This window comes from Bufo bufo, chromosome 7 (genome assembly GCF_905171765.1).
Source record: "Bufo bufo chromosome 7, aBufBuf1.1, whole genome shotgun sequence".
NCBI lineage: Eukaryota > Metazoa > Chordata > Amphibia > Anura > Bufonidae > Bufo > Bufo bufo.
In genome coordinates, this window is record NC_053395.1 from 212,360,325 (window position 1) to 212,385,566 (window position 25,242).

Genomic DNA, 25,242 nt, shown 5'->3' on the forward strand with positions numbered 1-25,242 from the left:
TGTAGCGCAGGTAATGTAACTGTCCGCAGCGGACACCGTCTATAGAAAAAGTGCACTGGATGTCACAGATAATTTTAGGCTGCGCATTATGTTACACAGGAGATGTAGCGCAGATAATGTCGCTGTATGCAGCGGCCAAACAATAGCAAGCTATTTTGCGCAGGTTGCGCTAAAAATATATATTGCTGCCAGATACAACAATAGTCCTTAAAAGGACTTTTGGGTCTCTAACACCAACCCTGCCTAACCAAAAAATAAAATTCAATTCCCTACACTATCTGTCCCTTCTACAGCGCAGCTCTCCCTGACTAAGACTGTCCGAACCACGTGTCATCGGGTGCTTTATAGCACCGGATGACGTGTTTACGGCCAGCCAGTCACTGTTATGCCAGTAACCAACATGACTACGGCATTACAGTGAATGACAGTACTCACCCGCACGTTTATTGGCTGTGTAGCAGCCAACAAACGTGCGGGGTGGAGACTCGAGCATGGCGCTCAAGCACACGCGGTATTCGGCTGAACACCGCGATGTGCCGAGCATCGCGATGCTCGAGCCAAACTGGTGTTCGGCCGAGCATGCTCGATCATCACTAGTCTTAAAATCTTTGCAAGTGAGGATCTGAGTGTCAAATTTTGATGCCTATACAACTGGGTCAGAGCATCTCCATAATGGCCAGTTTTGTGGGGTCTTCATGGTACACAATGGTTAGTACCTACCAAAAATGGTCCAGGGAAGTTCAGTCGGAAAGAAGGACCAGGTCATGGGCACCCAAGGCTCATTGAAGGCAAAGGCTGGACCACCTGATTCTGACAGAAGAGCAACTTTATCACAAACTGCTGAAATTAATGCTGGACACCTTCAGAAGTCTCGTGTCAGCACGAGGGGTACCTACACAATATTAGGCAGGTGGTTTTAATGTTATGAGGGATCATGTGTTTTTTCTTTTTCTTCTGCTTAACCCTACAGTAATTTAGGTGGGCAGAGAGGTCAGAAGACAAACATTCCTACCTTGTATCTGCCCAGGGTGAGGGCGTGCAACATCACTGACATCTACTCTGCCCAAAAATACCATCTACATTCTCCAGTCTGTCATTCTTACGGTTTTCTTGAATAATTGCCTATAAATATCCCACATTATTCAGTTTCCAGGCTTAATCACCACAAGAAAGCACAACAGATCAATGAATAAAGCAGCTTTGTAAAACCGACTTGGCAGGGCGTCAATTTTTGTCTTGAGCATCCTAAAGACCATTATCAGTGTGTGAGCATCCAAGATCAAATATCCGCCGCGGTTTGCATAATCTATGCCAGTTTAAACATTGGTTTAACCGTTCTAGATATACCCAGAGTTTATATATAGATCACCTTTATTTCAGGTTTAGCAGCAGTGATGCAGCTTAATCTTCTTGGCCTACATAACAGTAATATATTTTCTAACTGGGAGGCTGAGTTGCTCACAATAGCTGCTTCTGTCAGACGTGTCTGGAAGTCTCACAGAGGAAACCTCATTTCAGACTTTATCTTACAAATGCAGCTCACTCCCTTCCTTACTTTCTTGCATTTAATTTATTTTGCTAAATTTATTTTATTAATGGTTTTGGTCCCACCCTTCGAAAATGGGTGGATCAAAAAGGAAGTGCTGTGTCCTCCATTTAGGGCGTAGCGATAGGGGAAGCAGGGGAAGCCACTGCTTTGAGGTCCGAACTCAGAAGGGGCTTACCCGGGAGGAGGACTAAAATATGTTATTGTCAGGGTTCCTTCAACAGTATTATAAAAGATGGAGCGGCTGCTGGGCCTCGTCTGAGAGAGCAATATTGACTAGCCGCAAGAGAGGGGTTTGCGAAGAAGTTGCTGGGGCATGGGGTGTTCAAAAAATTGCTGTGGGCCCGAGTCATTTCAAGTTCCGCCACTGAGTCCATCTGTGATTTGTCACAGATCTGTTGCAGATTTTTACCAATGATAATAAGACATCATATAGCACATAACAATCTCTTTCTAGAACCAGCCCTGCACCTCACATGGATCCAGAGATCTCCCCTTACATTGATCCAATTGCTCTGCTAGATTTATTTCAAACTGGCAGTTCAGAGGGTGTGTCCTTTCTCCTGAAGCTCAGGTAGCATGTGTTTTTCCTGCTGCAGCTCTCTTCCTACCAAGTTGAGGGGGAATTCGAACTCACAACCATCTACATTATAGACAAGAACCTTAACCACTTAGCTATAGAGCTCAGTGCTAAGTCATTACTAAAAAAACCTCATAGAAGTTTCTCTTGTGTCACACAAGAGAAACTTCTATGAGGTTTTTAATACAACTTCTGAGAGGTTTTTCAGCAATGACTTAGCATTAAGCTTTATAGCCCAGTGGTTAAGGTTCTTGCCATTATTGTAGATAGTTGTGAGTTAAAATCTCCACAGAAACATTTTAAAAATAGAGTCTAAATATCATTGCAATATTCTGACCCTCATAACATTTTTATAGTTATGTCTACGGAGATGTGTAGGGGCTCATTTTTTGTGGAACAATCTGTCATTTTTGACAACACCATTTTTGGGTGTGTATGACTTGATCACTTTTTATTAATTTTCTTGTGCGATAAAGTGATGGAAAAAATGTAAATCTGATTTTTTTTAAAATATTTTTCTTTTACGCCATTTACCATATGGGCTAACTTTTTAAAATATTTTAAAAGTATAGGCGTTTTCACATGCGGCGATGCCCATAATGCTATTTTTTATTTATTTTTTATTTTTATTTTGGGGAATGGGGGTGATTTTAATTTTTCCTTTTCTTTATAATTTCAAAACTTTTTTAATTTTTTTTAAACTTTTTGTTAGGTCCCCAAGTGGACCACAACTTACAATCATCAGATGTAAATTACTCCATTAGTCTGTATAGAAATCACTATATAACAGTTCAGTGCTGCCACCTAGTGGCCTAAACTGGGATATACAAACAATGAGCATGGAAGCCTAGTACAGGCTGTGGCTTATTTATATAACATGGTGCTTTTTCCGATCTTCGCTGGGGGAAAGCGGGCCTAAAGAGGAATCCCACACTTCCAGTTTTTAACATTCTCAGATGCCGTGAGTGAGGAGAACTCATTACTGTGAGGGAAGGGGGCATGTGGCGTATTCTGGGGCCATAAGGGTGAAGAACTGTTGCATTTTGGGGGGGCATAATAGGGGTTGGATAACCCTTTTAACCATTAAGATACCGGATAATTTTTCATTTTTGCATTTTTATTTTATCTTCCCTATCTTCCTTGAGCCATAACTTTTTTTATTTTTCTGTTCACATATCCATATGCCATTTATTTTATTTTTTTGCGGTACAAGTTGTACATTAATATGGCATACAATGTAGTGGGAAGCAGGCAAAAAATTCCAAATATGGTGGAAAAAGAAACCCAATTCCTCCACCATTTTGTGGGTTTTGTTCCTACGGTGTTCCCTTTGTGGAAAAACTGACCTGTGCTCTTCATTCTCTGGGTCAGTAGGAATACAACGTGGGTGTGGCAGGGGAGGAGCCATGTCAGGTGGTGGGATGGGCCAGGGTGGGTAGTGGGCGGAATTAGGGAGGCCCAATTCAGATTCTTGCTATGGGGCCCAATGATTTCTATGTACATCCCAGGCTGCAGCTCTCTCCCTATCACAGCTAAGGGGTGTGTCCTTTCTGCTCTAGCTCTCTATATGTAACTGTTGCCGCTTCTAACTGTAGATATGGCTGGTGGAAGGAGTGAACAGCATGTGCAACCATGCTCATCCAGCTCAGTTGGTGGATATGCCAATTACTATACAGATTAAACACCAGGGGGCACCATTATACTGAAGTAAAGAGAATATATCACAACTGGAACATTTCTGTAACAGAAAGTCACAAAAGTCACTAGTTTTTCAAAAAGTCACTGTTTTAATTTAAAACAACAATTAGAGTCAAAATTTCAAATCCATTGTTTTTTTCTCTTCGTTTTGCATAAGGGCTTTCCTGCAGATTAGGGCTTGTTCAATTCACCGTTATGTATTCCGCTATGACTTTCCGTTATAACCATGTTAAACATAATGGAATCCATAAGACGGAAATCAAAACGGAAACCTTTAGAGGCATTCAGTTTTGATACATCATAATAGAAGTTTATGGGCAGCATAACGGATCCGTCTGGTTTCCGTTTTGATTTCCGTCTTATGGATTCCATTATTTTCCGTTCTAACCATGTTATAACGGAAAGCCATAACAGAATACATAACGGTGATGTGAACAAGCCCTAATCTACAGGAAAGTCCTCAGTGGTAAAGCCCATGAAATCCACAATATTATAAGCACAATTTGGTGCAGATTTGTCATGTGGATTACTCTTCAGATCGAGGCTTGGCTGTGGAAATGTCCCTGGGCATATACCCGAAAGAGTGCAGAGGGAGCAGATGTACCCAGACTCTGGTGTAATAGGAGATCCAACAGCCCCTCGGCAATGTGAAAAAAACCCCACAAAAAAACCCAGTTTAAAAATGGTATATAGTAGGGGAGAGGCCCTGCTACATATTTTGTTCAAGTTATGCATCTGAAAATGAAGCTAAGATGTTCATGAAGTTAGTCCCTGACCAACAACTTAATAAGTCTAAGGGTGCATTCACACGACCGTATATATTTTGCAAACCGGAAGACGAGGATAATGTCTGTGTTGCATCTGTTTTTTTTGGAGGACCCATTTTAACAATGCCTACTGTTATAGGACAAGTTCTATCATTTTTGAGGGGCTGCAGAACGGACGTACATTATTTGCAACCCCAATGAAATGAAAAATGCGATACAAAAATACGGTCTGGACGGCTGTGCCATTTTCACAGCATGACTGTGGACCAAAGTTATATAAAGTGTCTGAACAGTGGGAATCCGGCTGCTGAGACCATGAAAGTCCTCAAGAAAGGGCTGGTGCTAGTCCCGAACTTCAGTCAATGGAAGGATGATTCTACAAGTAACTGGAGTTCTCTACAGCTCCCGTTAAGTTAATTTGCCATTGCCCATGTGATTGTAGTGGCCACTAGACAATTCTTTAGATGAGGGACATGGAAGATCACACAGCACAAAAATGGCAGGGGTCCTTAGCAAATTCCCTTCTTTGGTCTTTCCACAGTCGCTAGATTTCCTGCTACAGAGATAAGGGAGGCTGCCGTAGGTATCTCCACTGTCTCATATAGGGAAAATACTACTCGCTAAAATAAATTTGCTCCATTGGTAAAGGCCGGGTGAAGCCTTCATGTCAGTTCTGTATACCGGCTGTGCGATTTCACACTGCACTTGTCAGAATGTGTCCAGACTAGTGAACAAAATAACGAGAAACAGAAAAAAACTACCCATCAAGGTGTCACGCCTGCATTCCTGCAGTCACTGACAAAGTGGATCAAGTTTTTCTTCTGTGCCAATTAGTTTTGCACAGGACTGTGGACAGATCGTCTCCAGACAGCGAAGTAATAAGGACTCTGAACTGAAAAATCCAGCCGTGAGCTCCTGCCTCAGTTATATGGAAATATACGAGGGGTGTTCATCGCATAGCACATATCAGGCTTGTCGCCTGTGGCTTCCTCCTCGCTCACTGGAATTTATTTAACAGAGGGAAGAGCTTTTAGATTCTGATAGTAAAAGTCAGTACTTTAGAATTGTGTGGGTTTTCGATGGCTAATCAGGGGCGTAATTGTAATTCGTTGGACTCCCTAGCAAAATGTTGGGGCCCCCACTACCTGGTGTAAAAAAATTAAGAACAACAACATAAAAAGGTATGTATTATAGCACTATATATCAGAAAACCCACATTATAGCACAAAGCCAGCACAGATCAGCGGGTGTGAACCCACTGTGCCACTGACTGGCTATACTATATGGAGGGGCATGTCTAAGCAACTACCTGGTTTTCACTAGAGCCTCAGATGGTGAGGATAGACTTGAGCCGTTAGGGTAGTTGCCAGGTGCCACTCCAGAACAGTCCCCGAGTCAGTGGCAGCTGGTCCAGGCGGACCAGGAGATACCTGAGTAGGTACCAGAAGAATAAGCGTAGTCAGGCGAGCAGAGACGTAACCAGGAGCAACAGTGCAGTACCGAAGGATGCAGTAGAGACATGGTCGTCAGACAGGCAATAGGTCAGGGCAGGCGGCACAGGTACAGGTCAGGCAGTCTGGATCGGCAACAGGAGAGTCAAAGCAAGCAGGCAGGGATCAGACGATAAGCAGAATCGCAAGGACCTTGAAACTGAGGGATTTGGGAAGAGGGCTAAGGCACTTTAGTACCTGCAGGAGAGCCAGGGTTGGTCAGTGAGGTCACAGAAAAAACTAAGATAAAAACATCCTGCACGATATGATAGATAAATGTGCAGATGTCCCTGGCCACATTCATGAAAAAAGATAATAATGCACTTAATAATATTGATGGAAGCATTATATATGGACCAAGCCCTCACTCTGATGTGATAAAATCTGAGACACTTAGCCAATATATTTTGATCAAAACACATCTGTGCCTGCCTACCAATCGCCAAGGTGGTCTCAGGTCAGGCGGGTCCTAACCTGACCTAACCCACACAGCCCAGGGAGTGATGCGCTCTGCCCTTAGAGCAGTGTATCATGAAACCAGCCAAACACAGGCTGTGACCAGGGCTGAGTGGAAGCTGTGGAGCGGAATCCTCAGAAGCAATAGCATAAACAGAGCCCAGGACTGCAGGGGTGAAATAGGAAGCACCGGCCGCAGTGTACAGGCGGGGGAACAGTGGCGTACAGATGAGATGAGAAAAAAATTACAACTATTAGACAAAGAAGATTATAGCACTATATTAGCTAAATCGCTCTCTATTTTTTTTTTTTCCGAATATTCGCCATATTGCTGTATATTCTTGTTTTTGAATATTACGAATAATCTAAAAATGAATATATTCGTTTTCTAGAATATTTGTCTTTTTTTTTTTTAATCTGTACAGTTGTTCCACTTCGGCATACTCCTCCCCGACAAGCATCCCCGTCACCATGGGACCGCCTGGGGGTTAGAATATACCATCAGATCTGAGTTTTCAGGATCTCATTGACTCTCATTTCGAAAATTCGCAATCAACACTACTCTTAACGAATATTAGAATTCGCGAATATTCGACAAATATTCTATGAAATATTTGCGAAATATCGCAATTTCGAATATGACCCCTGCCGCTCATCACTATGGATCACCATGGGTTCTGAAAGCAGCCTAAAGCCTCATGAAAATAGCTTACATAGTGTACGGTTTTGCACTATGGTACATTATAAGTAACATATTAACATAGTTTATAAGGTCGATATTATATTTTAAAAAAAAATCTAAAAGTTCCCCAGCAAGCACTACTATATGTGAACAATGCAATTTTTATGTATTTTTTTTCTTTATGTGCTAGCCTATTATCTGGTACCCTGATAACATATGGTAGTTTTAAAAAAGGTCATAGAAAAAATATCTTACCCGCCATCCTGTGACTTGTATATTCAGATTTAATGATAGAAGACTACTTAGAAGTCCGTCACACCTTGTTAGGTAAATTTCAATTGAATGAAATTGCCGTCTTTAGCTCGGGAATCTATTGGCAAAATCATCAATATAAGAGACAACCCCATTACCAGAATCACTGCAGGTACCTTAAAAGCTCCATTAGGATAAAAAATGTGCAGTTTAGTGGTGTTTAAGGTGCTTCTATTGCTGCCTCTCCTAGATTCCCAAGTACAATTAGCCACTTCATTAGTCAATATGACACCAATCGCAGGAGGATTGGGAGACCATTTGTTATTCAAGGAGACTGTAGTTATGTCGACTGCTTAGAGAGTACTTTATCTGGACAGCGGCAGACAGTGATAAATGCTATATAAAATACTAGAGACTTTTAATTAATTGGAAAATTGTATAAATAAAAAAGGCTGAAAAGCATCGACTTGTGGAGGTAACCACGTGGCACCATAGGCAGAGTGTGTGGTCCTAGGATGTTAATAGATATTGTTATTAGAATTATTGTTATTTTAGGTCTTTAGGCCAAATCTCAATAGAATATGGTGTTGTTAAAGGGGTTTTCGGTACTTAAAATTAGATGACGCATTTTCAGGATAGATCATCGATATCAGATCAGTGGGGTTCCGACACCAAGTGATCTGCTGGCACCAGACACATGTGTATGCGCTTGAATGGGAGTTGAGCTGCAGTACCCCAGCGCGGCCACTACACAGAACCTTCTGCTTCTGTCAACATCCACTGTATAGTTTCCAGCACAGGTGTCTTCCCGGAAGAGCTGGCGTAACTAGAAATGATTGAGCCCCACAGCAAATTTTTGAAAGCGCCCCCCCTCCCCCAGCAACTTTATAGCAACTTCTGACTCTTATGCAACCCCCATTCCTGGGGCTAGTCATTGTCATTGTCATTGTATAATACTGTTGAGGGGGCCCTGGCAATAAAATCTGATAGTCCTCCTCCTGGATGGGCCACTTCTGAGTTTGGGCTCCAAAATAGCGGCTTCCCCTATAGCTACATCCCTGAGAGGTTTCTATCAATATCTAAGTACAATAGAAACCTCTTTAAAGAAGACCTGTCTCCACTCCTGACATGTTAGCAAGTCCATGCATTCCATGTGAAGTAACAATCATCTTCTGTTAGAACTCTGCATCCTGTTATTCCTCCTAGGAATTCATGATTAAATTGGTAGCTTGGTCCCACCAATCCCATTGTCAAACAGGTGTGTCCCTACATACTGTTTGTGTGTCCCTCAGCACTGATTGGATAACATCCAAGTGAATATATAATCCAGCTGGTCGGCACTCGTCCGTTTGAGAGTGCTGCTACGGGAAGGAGCAACCTCCACTTGAAAAATAGTGTATAGATAATCCTGCTGGTCGGCACTCGTCCGTTTGAGAGCGCGGGAAGGAGCAACCTCCACTTGAAAAATAAAAATAAATCCCGACAGTCGTATCTTTTTTTTCAATATATCTGTTTTATTCCATCCAAAGTGAAATGTCCCAACAACCAGGACGTGTTTTGGCGATATGCCTTCATCAATAGGTACCTGATGAAAGCATATCGCCGATACGTGTCCTGGTTGTTGGGACATTTCACTTTGGATGGAATAAAACAGATATATTGAAAAAAAAGATACGACTGCCGGGATTTATTTATATTTTTATTTTTATTTTTCAAGTGGAGGTTGCTCCTTCCCGCGCTCTCAAACGGACGAGTGCCGACCAGCAGGATTATCTATACACTTGGATGTTATCCAATCAGGGATTTATTTTTATTTATCCAAGTGTATAGGACACCCCCCCCAACCGGTACAACCCAGTTGGTAATTTATTCATAACCTTCTAGTAGGAATAGTAGGAATGATAGAGGAATGGAACAATACAGAGTTTTAAAAGATGCTTCAGAATTGATATGATATGGGGAATGTAAGTATGGACTAAAAACGAACATGTCAGGAGTGTGACATGTGACCTTTCAGCATTAAAGGAGTTGTCCCATCTTTCTGTTGTTATGGCCACATTAGACTAAGTGCTGGCCCTAGGTGGTCAGGCTTGGTGAAACAGTCCAGCAGGCCGCTTCTCCACTGTTTCCATAACTTCCATTGAGGTGAATGGGAGCTACTCAAACAGAGAGCAGAACAAGCTACACTGCTTCTGTAACTCCTGGAGCTGGTGCTTAGTCCTATCTTGCCATGGAAATAGGGAGATGTAACAACCCTTTCAAAAAGATTTTACAGTATTAGAAAAATATGGTTGCTTTCATTGGAAAAAATAATAAAAATAAAAATAAAAACAGCCCACCTGTCCATAGGCCAAATGCAGTGTTACAGCTTCATTTGCTGATCTGCAATACCAGACACGTCCCATGGACAGGCATGGTGCTGTATGTGGAAGAAAGAATCTAATAATAAAACTGAGAAAATACATACAGTATATGTAAATGAGCTGTATGATACTTTATGCAGTATTAAAGGTACGTATGTTATGCAATTTCATCCCTTGTATATTCCCAGTATGGTGATGTATAGAAGTGACGGAGTTAACTAACTCTGACACAGCCCACGCAGAGACGTTTGTTTTCTACATCTGGTCTGATTACTGACTCCTGCACCAAACGCTGGTCATTGCACCCTACAGCTCTTGCCTTGCACCGGCACAAAACCTACAATATCGAGGGGAAACCAACTTCCATCAGGCAGGGGCCCCAGCATTAGAGTGTGCCCAGAGTGAAGAAAGGGTGCATCCTCCTTTCATGGCCCTGGCCCTAGAAAGAATCAGTGTGAGGATTGCCATTGTGATTCACTCTTAACGTGAGAACCGCTACTAATCCTATCTTCCACTCTGCCCCTCTCGGGTGACGGCAGCAGCGCCAGGCACCTCTACACGTACAGATGAGTCACTGTGCCAGAAGCATAGCAGTGAGAAATGCATCTTCCCCCTTCTTCATATCACTGGGGGTGAATGAAGAGGTGCTGATATACCAGACAAAGCCACACATACTGTACAGAAAAATTATTGTGTATAGACAAACATTAAAGGGTCTCCTGCACTTCAAACAGAGGTGGAGTGATGAGTTTTGTCCTGCTGATCAGTGATATCCAGGGGTTGAGATCACCACCGATCACTCATTGTTGGCTTGCTCTTTTTATGGCTTACCAGTACATAATTCCAGAAAACTCCTTTGAAAAAGAAAAAAAAAGAAAATCCCAGCTGCCGGATATAACAAAACCATTGTTATGGCTCCTTTTCTCCTCTGGGTCCCTCTTATTAGAGTGGCATTGCAAAACCCATAAAAAGCCATTAGCAGTGTGTATAATATAATGCACATCTTGGGATAAAACCAATTCTACTGCAGCACATGAGATCCTTACTTGCTTGTTCCACAGTTCATACACTTATCTCATCTTTTTTACTTGGAAAATAAGAATTTGACCCATTATCTCTTCCTAGACAATGACTCCATAGGTGGTCTTCATGTTAGACTGTAAGCCTTAGGCCTTCTCAGAAACATATTCTTCACCAGATCTTCTTTGAAGTCTCTCACTTAAATCAAAGCCCATGTCAGCTAACATGAAGGACAGTTTTTGTTCTGTAGAAACAGATTGTTATGTGAATAGCTTCTCCCTGTAAGACTAATATGAAATCCCTGTGTGGATGGGTCTATATGAGAGCCATTAGGTCCCACTTGGTGATATTGCCTTTTTCATCTTTTTCATCCACGTTTCTTATTATGCATAGCTTCTTCATGATGACAACAACAAATTCCATTATGTAGTCCATGTTCTTCCAAACAAACTTTTTCCTATACAAATCATATAAAGCTTGCACTGATTTTTATGGCAAATACTCATCCATGGTCAAGAAGAAAGTGGTCTCCAGTACTTAACCCACTAAGAAATAAAATCAGCTACATGTAAGTAAGCACAACAAAAAATACATTCTAGGACTGATGCTTACGTGCTTTAAACCTACATTCACATATAGCCGTCACCGTGTTCGTTCAAAATGCAGGGTGACTTTTTATTATTATGTTTAACTTGATAAAATCAATGTTATTGATTTAGATTTTTTCTGGATGAGGGCTAGAGAGCCTTCTGCATGTTGGGTGCTCAAAGAGCTGAAGCTACTGTGTTATTCTTCAAAGCATCCATCCACAGACAATGACAAAACTTACAGTACTGTACACTAAAATCAATGGATGTCTATGTTATTCTATTGTGCTGGTAGAAGATATATTGATAGATAGATAGATAATAGATAGATAGTTAATTAGATAGATATTGGGCTTCACCTATTTGGGATTTCCAAAAAGGGAAAAGAGGGAAAAAACTGTTCTATGCATCTCCATCTAAAACTTCAAACTTTGTTCTAAGGCTAAGTTCACACTGCTGTTTGTCAATTTATTTAGAGGGTCCTTCAAGGTTTCTGTGTGAATAATTCATAATTCAGTGCTATTTCATGGTCATAAGAGAGAAATCTTAAAAGAGAAATCTCCATAGCTTCGAACAGACACCATCAGGTGAGCAATTTTAGTCATTGGGGGCTTATAGGTGCCATTGTGATCCATCGTCAAAGAACCATGGCTGCTAATTAAAGTAGAAGCCATAACATTGGCGTTAATAGAATCAATATATCTTTCCTAATAATATCTTTCCTTATAAAGCCCCTATGAACAAGACTATACAATATATCTGAATAAGCTAAAATCTGCAATTACTCTTTAAATAACAGCCTTGGCAACTATTCCTGAAATGAAAGTGTCCTCTTTTTTGTTCTCTTTTCTTTAGGTAGTAATCCATGCCAGGTCAGCAATGGTGGATGTTCCCAGCTTTGTTTGCCAACCTCTGAAACTACTCGGACATGCATGTGCACCGTCGGCTACAACCTTCGAAAGAACCGCATGTCTTGTCAAGGTAAACATTGCCTGTCACTTTCTTTTACCGATTGTTCTTAGTTGGTGTTGGTCACACAATATATGGAGAGTGGCATGTCTCGGTTGAATATTTGAATAATCTGTTCTTAAAAATGCCTTAAAGTAGAGAAACCCATTACAGTAAATTGCAACAATGCTGCTGCCCATGGTTATCAATTTGAAATCTGCAGAAGAGTGGAGTAAAAGCATTCCTTTATACTTTTCTTTTCTTGATGATCCAGCTAAAAATAACTGCATATATATGTTAAATTTTGTGCAATTACAGATGAGCAAATCACTAAAAATTATTTTTCAACTTGGCCAGATTGGTCAGTCAATTCAATTGGGGCACACAGCAAGTCTACCTGAATCGAAACTGGTCTAATTGGCCTGTAAATGTGTGTATGATGCTCTGACGTCTTCTATGTCTTTTTTCTCTCTTTTTGTTATTATTTCTTTCTCTCTCTCTCTCTCTCTTGCTTTCTCTTATTCACAAGAATCAAATCACCAAAAATTAGGATTTGGGTGAAACTTGAGGTTTTTTTTTAATAAGGGTCAAAACTGATCTAAATTTGGTCATCTCTAAGCATGAATGTATCTGCAGCCTGTTATATTGTTTATAATTTGTATTATTATTACACAGGTATAGAGTCATTTCTCATGTACTCTGTACACGAAGGAGTTAGAGGAATTCCACTCGATCCCAGCGACAGAATGGATGCCCTCATGCCGATCTCTGGAACCTCTTTTGCTGTGGGCATAGATTTCCATGCAGGTATATTCCGATACATTATTACACAGCTTTAAATAATCATTGCCGGTTCATAACAAAACCAGTATATAGCTTTCTGGATACATTGCTATTTATGGTGGTCATATAGCCACATAGTGTAGCTTCTATATTATATCTATTGCCAGAAGAAGACTTGGACAAAACTGGACCACATACCATAACAGGAGCAGCTTTGGGACCTGACCTGGTGTCACAATGCCATCCTCATAAAAGGCTATTCTGGTGTTTCTTCATCCTCCTTATCTATCCATTCTACCGATTGCCTAACAAAACAAGAGACGTTAGGCCTAAAGGTCCTTTTACATGGGACCATGATCAGCTAAATAAAAGTTCTTGATCACTACTAATTATTGCCCAGTGAAAACATACTTTGTAGGATACAAGGGATGTGTTGCAGACAAACAATACAAGTCTGTGAGAGAAGGGATTGAACAAATCACAAGAACTCTTGTTTGTTCACATCCCCCTCGAAAATTGCCAACTCTAAACTAAATTATAAGAGCATCAATCAACTTCCTATATTGTCAATTGGTGTTACATTAGGCTACAATAGCTTCTCCAGCAGATAAATCCATTAGTCTGTTCCAGTATAGGAACAGTCTGCTGAAGTTATCGTATCTGGCATAGCCAAACACCGCTTCACACTGCCGGGTCCCCAATGACTAATAGGATCGGATGGGGATCCGGCAGTGAAATTTGTCTGGCAAAAAGCCGTTACTTATGCTGGAAGCCCAACAGATCCCCATCGGATCCCATTATAGTCAGTGGGAATGCAGCGGTGGTCGGCAGTGTGAGGCAGTGCCCGGCTATACTGGTTACCGTAACTCTTGTAGTCTGATCTGGCAGAGGATTTACCTGCCTGCAATGTAAACATAGCCTTACTGGAATTTTATCTGTCTGTGCAAAAAGATATTAACCCTTCCCATATTGGTTATATGAACATCCCTTGATGTTAGGAAGAAGCTTTGGATAGTTTTACAGCACCAATGGAGAATATGTATACAACTAGATTTGGGCTCTTTTACTTTATGGGTTTAACTTCCTTATATGCCTCTATTGTATGGACATCCTTGGTTGCACCACCTGGACTCCCTATGATTTTACTGAGTCAAAGTTAAATCACCTAGTCATCAAAGTTTAGTAGACCAATGGGGGTCTGAGTGCTGTTGTCCTACTGCCATTTCATGAGTCTGAAATTCTGAACTATGCTGTACATTATGCCACCCCACACCATAATCCAGAGAGCAGGACAGGCGTGACATTCCCCTTTTGAAGACCTCTTTATGGCATTGCCCTCATGATTTCCAGCTATCATTGTGCCTGAGACAAAAGTGGGACTTATCGCTGAAGAGGATTGACCTCCATTTCAGCCTCCATTGTCGTCCTGTGCACCATGATAGCCTTTGAGAGCAGTGGTGAGAGGTCAATGGGACACCTGTAGCTGAACGTCTGACTTGTAGACCAGTGTTGTGCAGACACCTTTTGATGGTTTGTGTAGACACTATGATTTATGACTAAGGACCAGGAGGGGTCAGAAATGAGTCACATGGTGTGCTACCTCTGCAGTTGGACATGATGTATTTCATTGTAACAAGTATGGAATAAATGTTATATCTTGTTACATTTTTCTGGAGTGCTGGATTTTCTTTCCCAACCACTAGGACAACCAATGTTGAATATTCTTGACATCTTGGCCTACGTGCGTAGTGATCTGCCAGAGTGATAAACCAAGGTCTCTCAGTTCAAGGATTTTGTCTTACCCTCACAGTTTGCGATGATAACCGGCCTGTAGACGAACAGGTGGCACCGCACAATCATCCCACATGACTTGATCTGATTTTTGAGGTTTCATGTGGCTAAAACACTTTGCTTTGTATCTGGCTCCCACGTGCCACAGATTGCAGCTAGGTGTGTGAAAATGTGACCATTTGCAGATCTTAGCGTTTCCGGATACTTCTTTGATTTGCATAACCTTTTGAGTTGTCCTTCTTGTTTTGCAGTTTTAGTATTGAGATGTGTATATATGGGCACATGAACAGGGGGTTGAGACAGTGTGTGAAGTTTGGTTATAGTATCGAGTTAGCTATTTTTGTTTTATATCCGTCTTCTATCCACTATCTCTTACTCACGTCATCCTAGTATTTTCTATATAAGTAGATATTTTTGTTCCTAAGACGTTTGTGCCATATTCATGAACTCAAGTAGTTGGATCAAGATCAGAAAGCTTCCTACATTAAATAAACATATATCTGTCTATGGGTCTAGAATAACTAGACCTTACTGCAACATCAAAGACTCTTTACCATTGTAAATTGGATTCCTAGGGTCTGTTTTGTGCCCTAAAATTTATATTTAAGATTCCCTTATCCCTGAGCCTTCGCGTGGATGTACATGGTGCCATGCAGAGTGTGTAATAGCTTTTTTAGATGTCTCGAATGAAATATGGAGTTATTTTTTTTTATTAAGCCTAAAGTAGCAAATGGAAGTGTTAGGATGACAACTGGAGGACTAATAGGTGCTTGAAAGGACTGGATTTTAACGGTGCTCAGATGTTTATTTTTGAGAATTTTATGCTATCTGCTAGTTTTATACTTTTAAGGATATTGTTTCATGCTGTGTCAGACTTTTTGAGACTTCAAAGAGATAATAATAATAATAATTCAATAGAAAATGTACTTTATTAGTCCTGTTGATACAATTAATTTCAAAATTCTAAGAGAAATGCTTTCCTATCAATTAAGTTTTATTTATTTTATGTTGCTTATATAGCATCAACATAGCCCTGTACAGAGACTGCCATGACTCCTATCAGTCCCCGCCCTCATCACCAGGGGCATTGCTAGGGTCTCAAAAGATCCGGGACCCAAGCCTCAATAAAAATGGACCAGTTCTCTAAGTCTCCACCCCCCTCACCCCGCACACCGCATTTTGCTGTACTTACTATACAGCAGCACATACCTGTCACATCCAGGGCCTCCCAGGTGACGTCTCCTCTGATGTATAACTTCTCTGTCATCATCTTTTCCATTTGGTCCAGACAACTTCTCTCAGCCGCCTCGTCGCTGCAGAGTGTGACGCACAGACATCTTAGCTTCCTTGCATTTCTATCATCATTCCCGAACCTCGAGTCCCCACAGTGTTCTCCTGCTGCTCACTGTGCCCCCAATACCCCCAAATACTATCCTGAAGAAACATGAGATCCCCCATAGTATTAGAGCTCCTCATAGTCCCACCAATAGTAATTCCCTTCTAGAATGCCCCATTAGTAATAGTGCCCCCTATAGTGCCCCCAACTGTGATAATGCTCCCCAAGAGTGCCCCATTAGTATAAGAGCCCTCCAGTATTAATAATACCCTCACAGAGCCCCCCGTATAAATAAGGCCCCCTATTGTTTCTCCAGAGGTAATAAAGCTCTCTACAGACCCCTCAGTAGTAATAAGCCCCCCATAGTGATCTTAGTAGAAATAAGGCGGATCTATGAGTCTCTCCTATAGAGCCCACAGCAGTAATAAGAACGTCTAATGCCCCCTGGATTTATAATACCCCTACAGTGCCCCCAGTATTTATACTGCCCTCACTGTTATAATGCTCACCCTGAAGTGCCCCCCCCCCTGTATTTATAATGCCCCCTGCAGTTATATTCTTCTTTCCGTCATACAGTCCAATGTAAATAACATAACACCATCTCTCCTGCCCCCTCCAAAATACAGTCCTATGTAAATAACATCACTCCCCTCCCTCCAGCCTCTACAATATATAGTCCAATGTAAATAACACTATTTCCCTCCCTCCGCCATAGAGTCCTATGTAAATAATCAGTGATGGCCAGTTTGCATTGTTCGCCCAGGGGCCTTCATCGGGCTGTTCTCGGGACTGCCTGATCCCGGTGACCGCATTTGTTTTCAGACTGGCTCGCGGCACAGGCACAGGTAAAGGCTTACCTGTGCCTCGCCGGACTTGTGAAAAAAGATGGCAGCCCGCATATGTTCGCGGGCGAACAATGCAAACTGGCCATCACTGTAAATAATATCACACCATCTCTTCAGCCCCCTCCAATAAACAGTCCCATCTAAATAACATCCCTCTCTATCTACAGCACCCTTCAAAATACAGTCCCATGTAAATAACATCACCTTTTTCCCAGCCGCTTCCAACATACAGTCCCAAGTAAATAATATCACCCCTCCCCAGCTGCCTCCCACCCCTCCCTTACATGCAATCCCATGTAAACATCACCCCATAAATATCCAGTCCCATGTAAATAACATCATTCCCCCATCAGCCACCTTCAAAATACAGTCCCATGTAAATAGCATCACTCCATCCCACAGCCGCCTCCAACATACAGTCCCATATAAGGGCGTATTCATATCACCGTTATGGATTCCGTTTTTGTTTTCCGTTATAACGGAAAATAATGGAATCCATAAGACGGACGTCAAAACGGAAACCTTTAAGAGGCATTCCATCTTATGAATTCCATTATTTTCATTATAACCATGTTATAATGGAAAACAAAAATGGAATCCATAACGGTGATGTGAACCCAACCTAAATAACATAATCCCCTCCCACAGCCGCCTTCAACATACGGTCCGATGTAAATAATATCACCCTGCCACAGCCCCAGCCCCCTCCAACATTCAGTCCCAAATAAATAAAATCACTCCCTCCCACAGCTGCCATCAACATACAGTCCCATTTAAATAACATCACTCCCTCCAGCCAAACTCCTCCAACATACAGTCCCATGTAAAAAACATCACTCCCTCCTACAGCGACCATCAACATACAGTCCCATGTAAATAACAATAACATGACCCCCTTATTAGCCACCTCCAACACACAGTTCCATGTAAATAACATCCCTCCCTTCAGCCCTAACATACAGTCCCAGTTAAATAACCACAACTCCCAGCATTGCTCTGCCTCTCCCTTCACTTACCTCTCCTCATATAGCAGACATCACCACAGCTTCTTTCCCCAGGACTTCTCGTTTTCACTGCCGTCCTCTCCTACACTGGTCACATGATGGTGACATCATCGCAGGTACTTCTCAACCACTGGCTGTTTTACTGTCATCACAGGTCCTTCAGATCTTCCAGTGCATTAGATTCAATTGCATTGCCATCCTGAGGATGGCAATACAGTTGTATCTAGCAGGCAGGCAGGACATTCGGGGCCTGGGACAAAACATCAGGGGCAATGTTTTAACCTAGCAACGCCCTGCTCAACAGTGCTGACAATCTACAGTTGTGTCCATCCTTACCTTTCCTTTTGACATATCCTGAGATGAGTAGGATGACCAACTTTGGGGGGATGGGGGGGAACGACATTTTGTGATATATTCGAATGTGACTTTTTGGACCTGCCTGCACAAAAATATTGCACCTTTTTGCATTTTTACACCACTCACTCCAGTTTTTAAATAGGGGTGGTAAAGTGGGTCTGGTTAGCTATGTTAATGAATTTCACTTCAGATTTATCACTTTGACTTTTTCAAAAAGTTGCGACCTCACTCCAGCAGGACGGTGAAGTAGGGAAGCTGGAGTAGCTTTTCTAGACAAAGGTGTTAGGTTTAAGGATAAGACAAATGTATTAAACAACATGCAACATCTAATAAGTGTTTGATAAAGTATGCCAATGCAGGCTCACCAAAACTGACTTCAAATATTCCCCTCATGATAAATTCCTCCCATGTGTCTACATTTGTCCATCCTGTGTTCTTTGCGTGAGTTGCAGTCTGTCAAGGGTTTCGCTAGCAGGCGACAATAGTGTATTAAATTTGTATTGTGAGAAATTAGAGTATTTAACAAGATTCAAGAATGGTAAGGGTGGCCAAAGATCTACCTAGAACCAATTTTATATGAATTCTGTCAACCTATTGTCACGAGGGTGTCAAGAGCCACGCCTGACTCCGTTATTAAACCCGGGGTCAGGAAGTCGCAGCGGGTGGCTGCGCGCTCTATGTCTAAAGACAGTGCTGTTTATTAATGGTAGCTTTCTGGGTTTGCCTTGCAATCCTTTTTGGCTCACTCAGGGATCCGTAGCTTCTCCTCCTCAGCTGTTTCTTGTCCAGCAATCCCAACCTCCTTAATATTCCCATCTCCCACTTCTCTGGTTGCCAGATATAGAGCTTCCTGCCTGGACTTCTATACTGACCCACTGGAGCTGAGTAGCTGAGATTCCTGGTTGTTGTTCCAGAACGTTACCCTCCAGATCCCTGTTGGGCCTTGGTGGTCTGCTGTTGTCGCCCACCTGGGATTATATGTTTGTCTGTATTGTCTGTCCTCTTCTTGGTGTTTTCCTCTTAGTGTCACTGGTGCGGACTAGTGATCCCACCGCCCCGTTCACTACATAGGGCTCATCTTAGGGAAAGCCAGGGTTTAGGCACGTGATCGGCGTACGGGTGAGGAACCCGTCTAGGGACGTCAGGGCACTCAGGTGCCAGCCGCAAGGTGAGTCAGGGGTCACCATCTTTCCCTCTCCCTTGGACAGGGCCTTCCCATTTCCCTCCCTTTGCGTGACGCCGGTCATTACAATATCAGAGCACAAACCAAGCCATTAATAAACAGCACTGTCTTTAGACATAGAGCGCGCAGCCACCCTGTTCGACTTCCTGACCCCGGGTATGACGGAGTCAGGCGTGGCTCTTGACACCCTCGTGACACCTATGGGTAAGTTTTATAGAGTGCGGGAGTCGAATCTGGAAGAAACCCACAAGAACACTGGGAAAAACCTACACTTTGTTTATTTTGAAGTATGATTATTGTTTTATGAAAAGTGTGATGTATTATGGGTGGTGGTCCAGCAGTTGACAACCCACCGATCACTAAAAGATTTGTTTCAAATAATTGTCAAATTCTTCAGCTCATGTAAGAGAGACCTAAATTATTTGTGTGAAGAACGTTGGGGAATCAGAATGCAACTTGATCAGTAGAGGGATTGAGTGAAGGTGTCAGTCATAGAATATGTTAGTAGCTGTGTTGACATTTCTAATAGTACTTGGCTTGCCTTGTAGGACTACCTATGAGCAGCTGCTTCTTGTGCCCTGTCAACCTATAGACACTGGGGCAAATTTTGCCCCTACCATGTCCTGCATGTCCACTGTATTGCTGGTTGCTACAAGCACTAGGCTTGGATTCCTGGCAGAGAAACACATTCTGAAAGAAGATATGTCATCCTCTTTATCTCTCTTCTAAATATCAGATGGCGTATTAAGACTCAGCGACACTTTTGTGAAATATAATCATTGACACAAGAGCATGTTATTCTGACACTGAGAGAGGATACTGAATCATCACCAAGACTGTATGACCTGCAGCTCTCTGCCATCGAGCCTCCTACATACTGTTTGCTATGCAGAAATTATTTGTTTCTGTTAAAAATAAAACCCCTCTTCTATTCATTTCACATCAAACACAGCTGCTGACACATTGCACAATTTCTTGGTTTTTTTTTTTTTACATTTGCACCTGTCATATGCATATAGAGGAGTAAGCAATTGAGGAGTCATGAGGTACAGGTGCCTCTTAATCAGCAACACATTGGGGTTCTTTGGGACCATCAGAGAATATGATACTGAGGGCCCCCTCCCCCCCCCATTTTTACCGAACATGTGATGTCCACTTATAATTACATTTTAATATATTCTGCTATTGTTGCACACACAGGATATGTCATCAATGAGATGTGATAAGAACATAAGAAATAAAACCTAGTGGTAAGAGAACGGAAGTCGCTTTCTAATGCGGTTGTGTTCTACAGAATCGAATGAAAGTCTATCAATCCCCCTGTGCCAAAATATCAAGTCTCTCCCAAATATTTGCAACTTTTTGTGCAGGACCTAAGCGGTCTGACTTATTGGCCAATATCTATACCAGAAAAATGGTGTTGTAAATTAAACCTGAAAACTATGCCAACTGTTAGCTGGTGTACAGTAGTTTTCTACTTCTGTCACACCGGCCTTCCAAGATATTCCAAAATGTATTATTTAAACTAGCAGAAGGACCCGGCTTCGCACGGTTATATTTCATCTATTTTATTTAATGTTTGTGTGTGTCGTTAAAAGATATCGACAGTACCCCCCATAACAGTGAACTCTAAAGTACCCTGCCCCATTAACAGTGAACTCCACAATTCCCTGCCCCTTAACACTGACCCCCCACAGTGCCCTGCCACTTTAAAATGGGACCTCCACAGCAGCCCACCCCCTTAATTTTGACCTTCACAGCAGCCCGCCCCTTTAACAATCAGTTTCACAGCACCTTACTCCCTTGACAGTGACCTCCTCAGGGGCCGCCCCCTTAACAGTAACCTCCACAGTGCCCGCACCTTTATTAGTGACCTCCACAGTGCCCACCTCTTTAACAGTGACCTCCACAAGTCCTGACCCTTTAACAGTGACCTCCACAGCACCCTGCCCCTTTAACAGTGACATCCACAGTGCCTGCCTATTTAACAGTGACCTTCACAGCGCCCGCCCCTTTAACAGTGACCTCGAAAGTGCCCGCCCCTTTAACAGTGACCTCGAAAGTGCCCGCCCCTTTAACAGTGACCTCCACAGTGCCGGCCCTTTCAACAGTGACCTCCACATTGCCAGCCCATTTAACAGTGACCTCCACAGTGCCCGCCCCTTTAACAATGACCTCCACAATGTCGGCCCCTTTAACAGTGACCTCCACAGTGCCTGCATCTTTAATAGTGACCGTTACAGCGCCCGGCCCTTTAACAGTGACCTCAACAGCACCCGCCCCTTTAACAGTAACCTCCACAGTGCACGCCTCTTTAACAGTGACTGTCACAGTGCCCACCCCTTTAATAGTGACCGTTACAGCACCCGGCCCTTTAACAGTGACCTCCACAGCGCCCGCCCCTTTAACAGTAACCTCCACAGTGCCCGCCCCTTTAACAATGACCTCCACAATGTCGGCCCCTTTAACAGTGACCTCCACAGTGCCTGCCTCTTTAACAGTGACCTTTACAGCGCCCGGCCCTTTAACAGTGACCTCCACAGCACCCGCCCCTTTAACAGTAACCTCCACAGTGCACGCCTCTTTAACAGTGACTGTCACAGTGCCCGCCCCTTTAACAGTGACCTCCACAATGCCGGCCCCTTTAACAGTGACATTCACAGTGCCCACCCCTTTAACAGTGACCTCCACAGCGCCCTGCGACTTTAATGGTGTCCTCCACAGCGCTGCCTCTTTAACAGTTACCTCCACAGCACCCGCCCCTTTAACAGTGACCTCCACAGCGCCCTGCACCTTCAATTCTAGGGCTACACGACGACATGTGTCGCGCAACATTTTGTCTCAACAACTTTTATAATGATAGGCTATGGTATCGCACTGCGACATGCGACATGCTGCAACATGACAGTCGCAAAAAATCCATCCAAGTTGGATGCATGTAGCAGTGTAGTTGTGCCCTATGTGTCGTGCGACTTGTTGTCGTCCTGTAGCCCTAGCCTAAAGCTGACCTACAGCACTGAAGAAAAATGGCTGGGTTGTTATGGAAACCAGGAGCAAAACTGTGTGTATGTGGAGACCAAGGACCTGATAAGAGACATGTGACCGTGTGAATGGCAGCTGGGATTTGAAGAGAAAAACTTGCAGGCTTGTACTAGCTAATGTAGGTCATTTTTTTGGGAATATCTCAGGAACGGTACGTCTAAAACCTTCCCGGACACCTGATGTACCTGTGTGACAAATTTGGTGAAGATCGGTTCAGTCGTATGGTCGCGAAAAAAGAACAGACAGACAGACAGACAGTAACTCATTTTTATATGAGCAATATATAATATACAGTATTTATACACAAGGTGAATACAGAAATCTACCTTTGTTATGGGCAGTCAGTGTGGACCGCATTGTACCAACCAACCGGATTGGCATAGGACTAACTCTTGGCATTATCCTGGCAGTCTCCCGCTATTCACCCTTCGGATCCTAATGGATCTGGACTTTGCTGTGGCGGAGCTACCAGTTCGCTACCTCTTAAGATAGCTCCGGTGTGGTTTGCAGCTGACCCAGGAGACGGGTCTAGGTCAGGGCAGACAACATGCAAGTGTATCTGTGACACAAGTCTGAGGTCAGGCGGGCAGCAGTAGGGCAATCCAAGTTTAGGCTAAGGTCAGGGAAGGTGGCTAGAAGTCAGAGTCTTTAGTTAGGCTGGTACACATGTATTCAAACAGACAATACACTTTTGTTAGTTACTAGAGACTAAGAAACCTAAAGCTCATGTCATGTACCCTTGAAATACATAGAGACTCACCAGTCACTGGGTTGAGTCGACCAGGGTGCACATGCGACGGCCCTCTGAGAGCAGATTTACTCCTCGCTACTAAAAAGCAGCGGTCCCAGCCACCAACATGTTTAATGTTCCCTGCCAGCTGCATCCTACTCTGCGTTATGAAGGCCACTAGGCTTATGTTTAAGGCATGTGTGCGCTTCCTGGCTCTTAGAGTGTCGGCACATGTGCACCATCACTGTCACATAGTTGTTTATAACTAGGACTGCAGTTATGACAAGGGAAGATCCTCTACATCTAGAAGGTAGAAAGTCTCTTTACCAACATAAAAGATAATTTTTTACTATAAGAGCAGTGAGACTATGGAGCTTTTTGCCAGAGGTGGGTGTGATGGTGAACTCACTAAAAGAGGAGAGGGACTTGGATGTATTTCTAGAGTGTAATAATATTACAAGTTACAGTTACTAGAGAAGGATTTTTATTTTTCAGTCTTACAAACCCTGTTGAGTCTCCTTTGCATATGCATTGGAGGTTCTGTTGCAGATTCTATCAAACATGGCAGACAAACTAGTACAGCAAGTAGAGATGAACAAATTTCTTTAAAATTCGATTCATCCATTTGATTGAATAGAGGCCGCCGTGGCCCTCTTGATTGAAGATCCAGCGTAAAATCCCAAGAAGAGCTTGATGACTTCATCAAGCAGCCCGGTGGGGTGACTTCATACATCATCATGTTTGAAAATTTGTTCATGGTCTTCAATCAAGATGGCCACGGCGGCCTCTACTTGATCAAATGGATGAGGTGAGGTGAGTTTGATTTTTTTCCCCACCATTTCAGTGAAAATGTATTTGTTATCACGAAGCACGAGGAAATTCGGCTTCCTGGCAAATCAAATTCTCCCTGAAATTCGGATTGAAGTCTACTTTGGATACTTCGATTTGCTCAAGACTAAGGCTCCATTCAGACGTCCGCAAATGGGTCCGCATCCATTCCGCAATATCGGGAACGGGTGCGGACCCATTCATTTTCAATGTGCTCTCCGCATCCGCATTTCCGGAGCGCGGCCCCAAACTTCCGGGCTACGGCCCCAAACTTCCAGGACGTGGCTCTGCAAAAAAATAGAACATGTCCTATTCTTGTCCGCAATTGCGGGCAAGAATAGGCAGTTCTATGGGGGGTGCCGGCTGGGTGTATTGTGGATCCGCAATTTACGGATCCTCAATACACCACGGATGTGTGAATGGACCCTTACAGCAAGCTGCAGTATTTTTCTGAAAAAATGACAGACACCATGGCAAAATCCTGAAAGGAACCCAATATAGTCAAGAGATCCAGCACTGCCATTGTTTTATTGTTCCACTCCTACGATCGAGCAGAATAGTGGACATAAACCACAATGAGGACCAAAAGCTCTTTTGCCACATATGAAGAAGCTATTTTAAATGGCATGGTATGTTAGGGCACATAGCAGGCTTTGTATTTGGGGGCAAGGAGCTTCAAAATACACTGTGTTACCAGGTAGAAGTCTCCGTGGACAATTGTCAAGTAATCCTCCTCCTCATATATCCCATGTCCCTATTCATCCTTCAATATGACATTTCTTGCCCTAAAGTCTTGTAAGCAATGGTGCATATCCAACATGCCTCTTGAGATGCCATTTCTCTGGGTCTTAACTGGACGTTTATCTCTTGCAGTGGTCCAAGTTCTTACGTAATCTGCATTTAGCTCGAAGGGCTGGTCATAATACAGATATTGTAATCTCAATTACTGCCACC

The 25,242-nt window shown here is 42.8% G+C and overlaps 1 protein-coding gene across 1 annotated transcript in view; it reads left to right on the forward strand.

Moving 5' to 3' along the window:
* Window positions 1-25,242, forward strand: part of LRP1B (LDL receptor related protein 1B) — a 1,344,280-nt gene that overhangs the window by 906,473 nt on the left and 412,565 nt on the right. Inside the window, exons 35-36 of the mRNA XM_040441523.1 lie at window positions 12,297-12,422; window positions 13,065-13,196. Of these exons, the coding sequence (XP_040297457.1) occupies window positions 12,297-12,422; window positions 13,065-13,196 (258 nt within the window). The remainder of the gene's footprint in view (window positions 1-12,296; window positions 12,423-13,064; window positions 13,197-25,242) is intronic.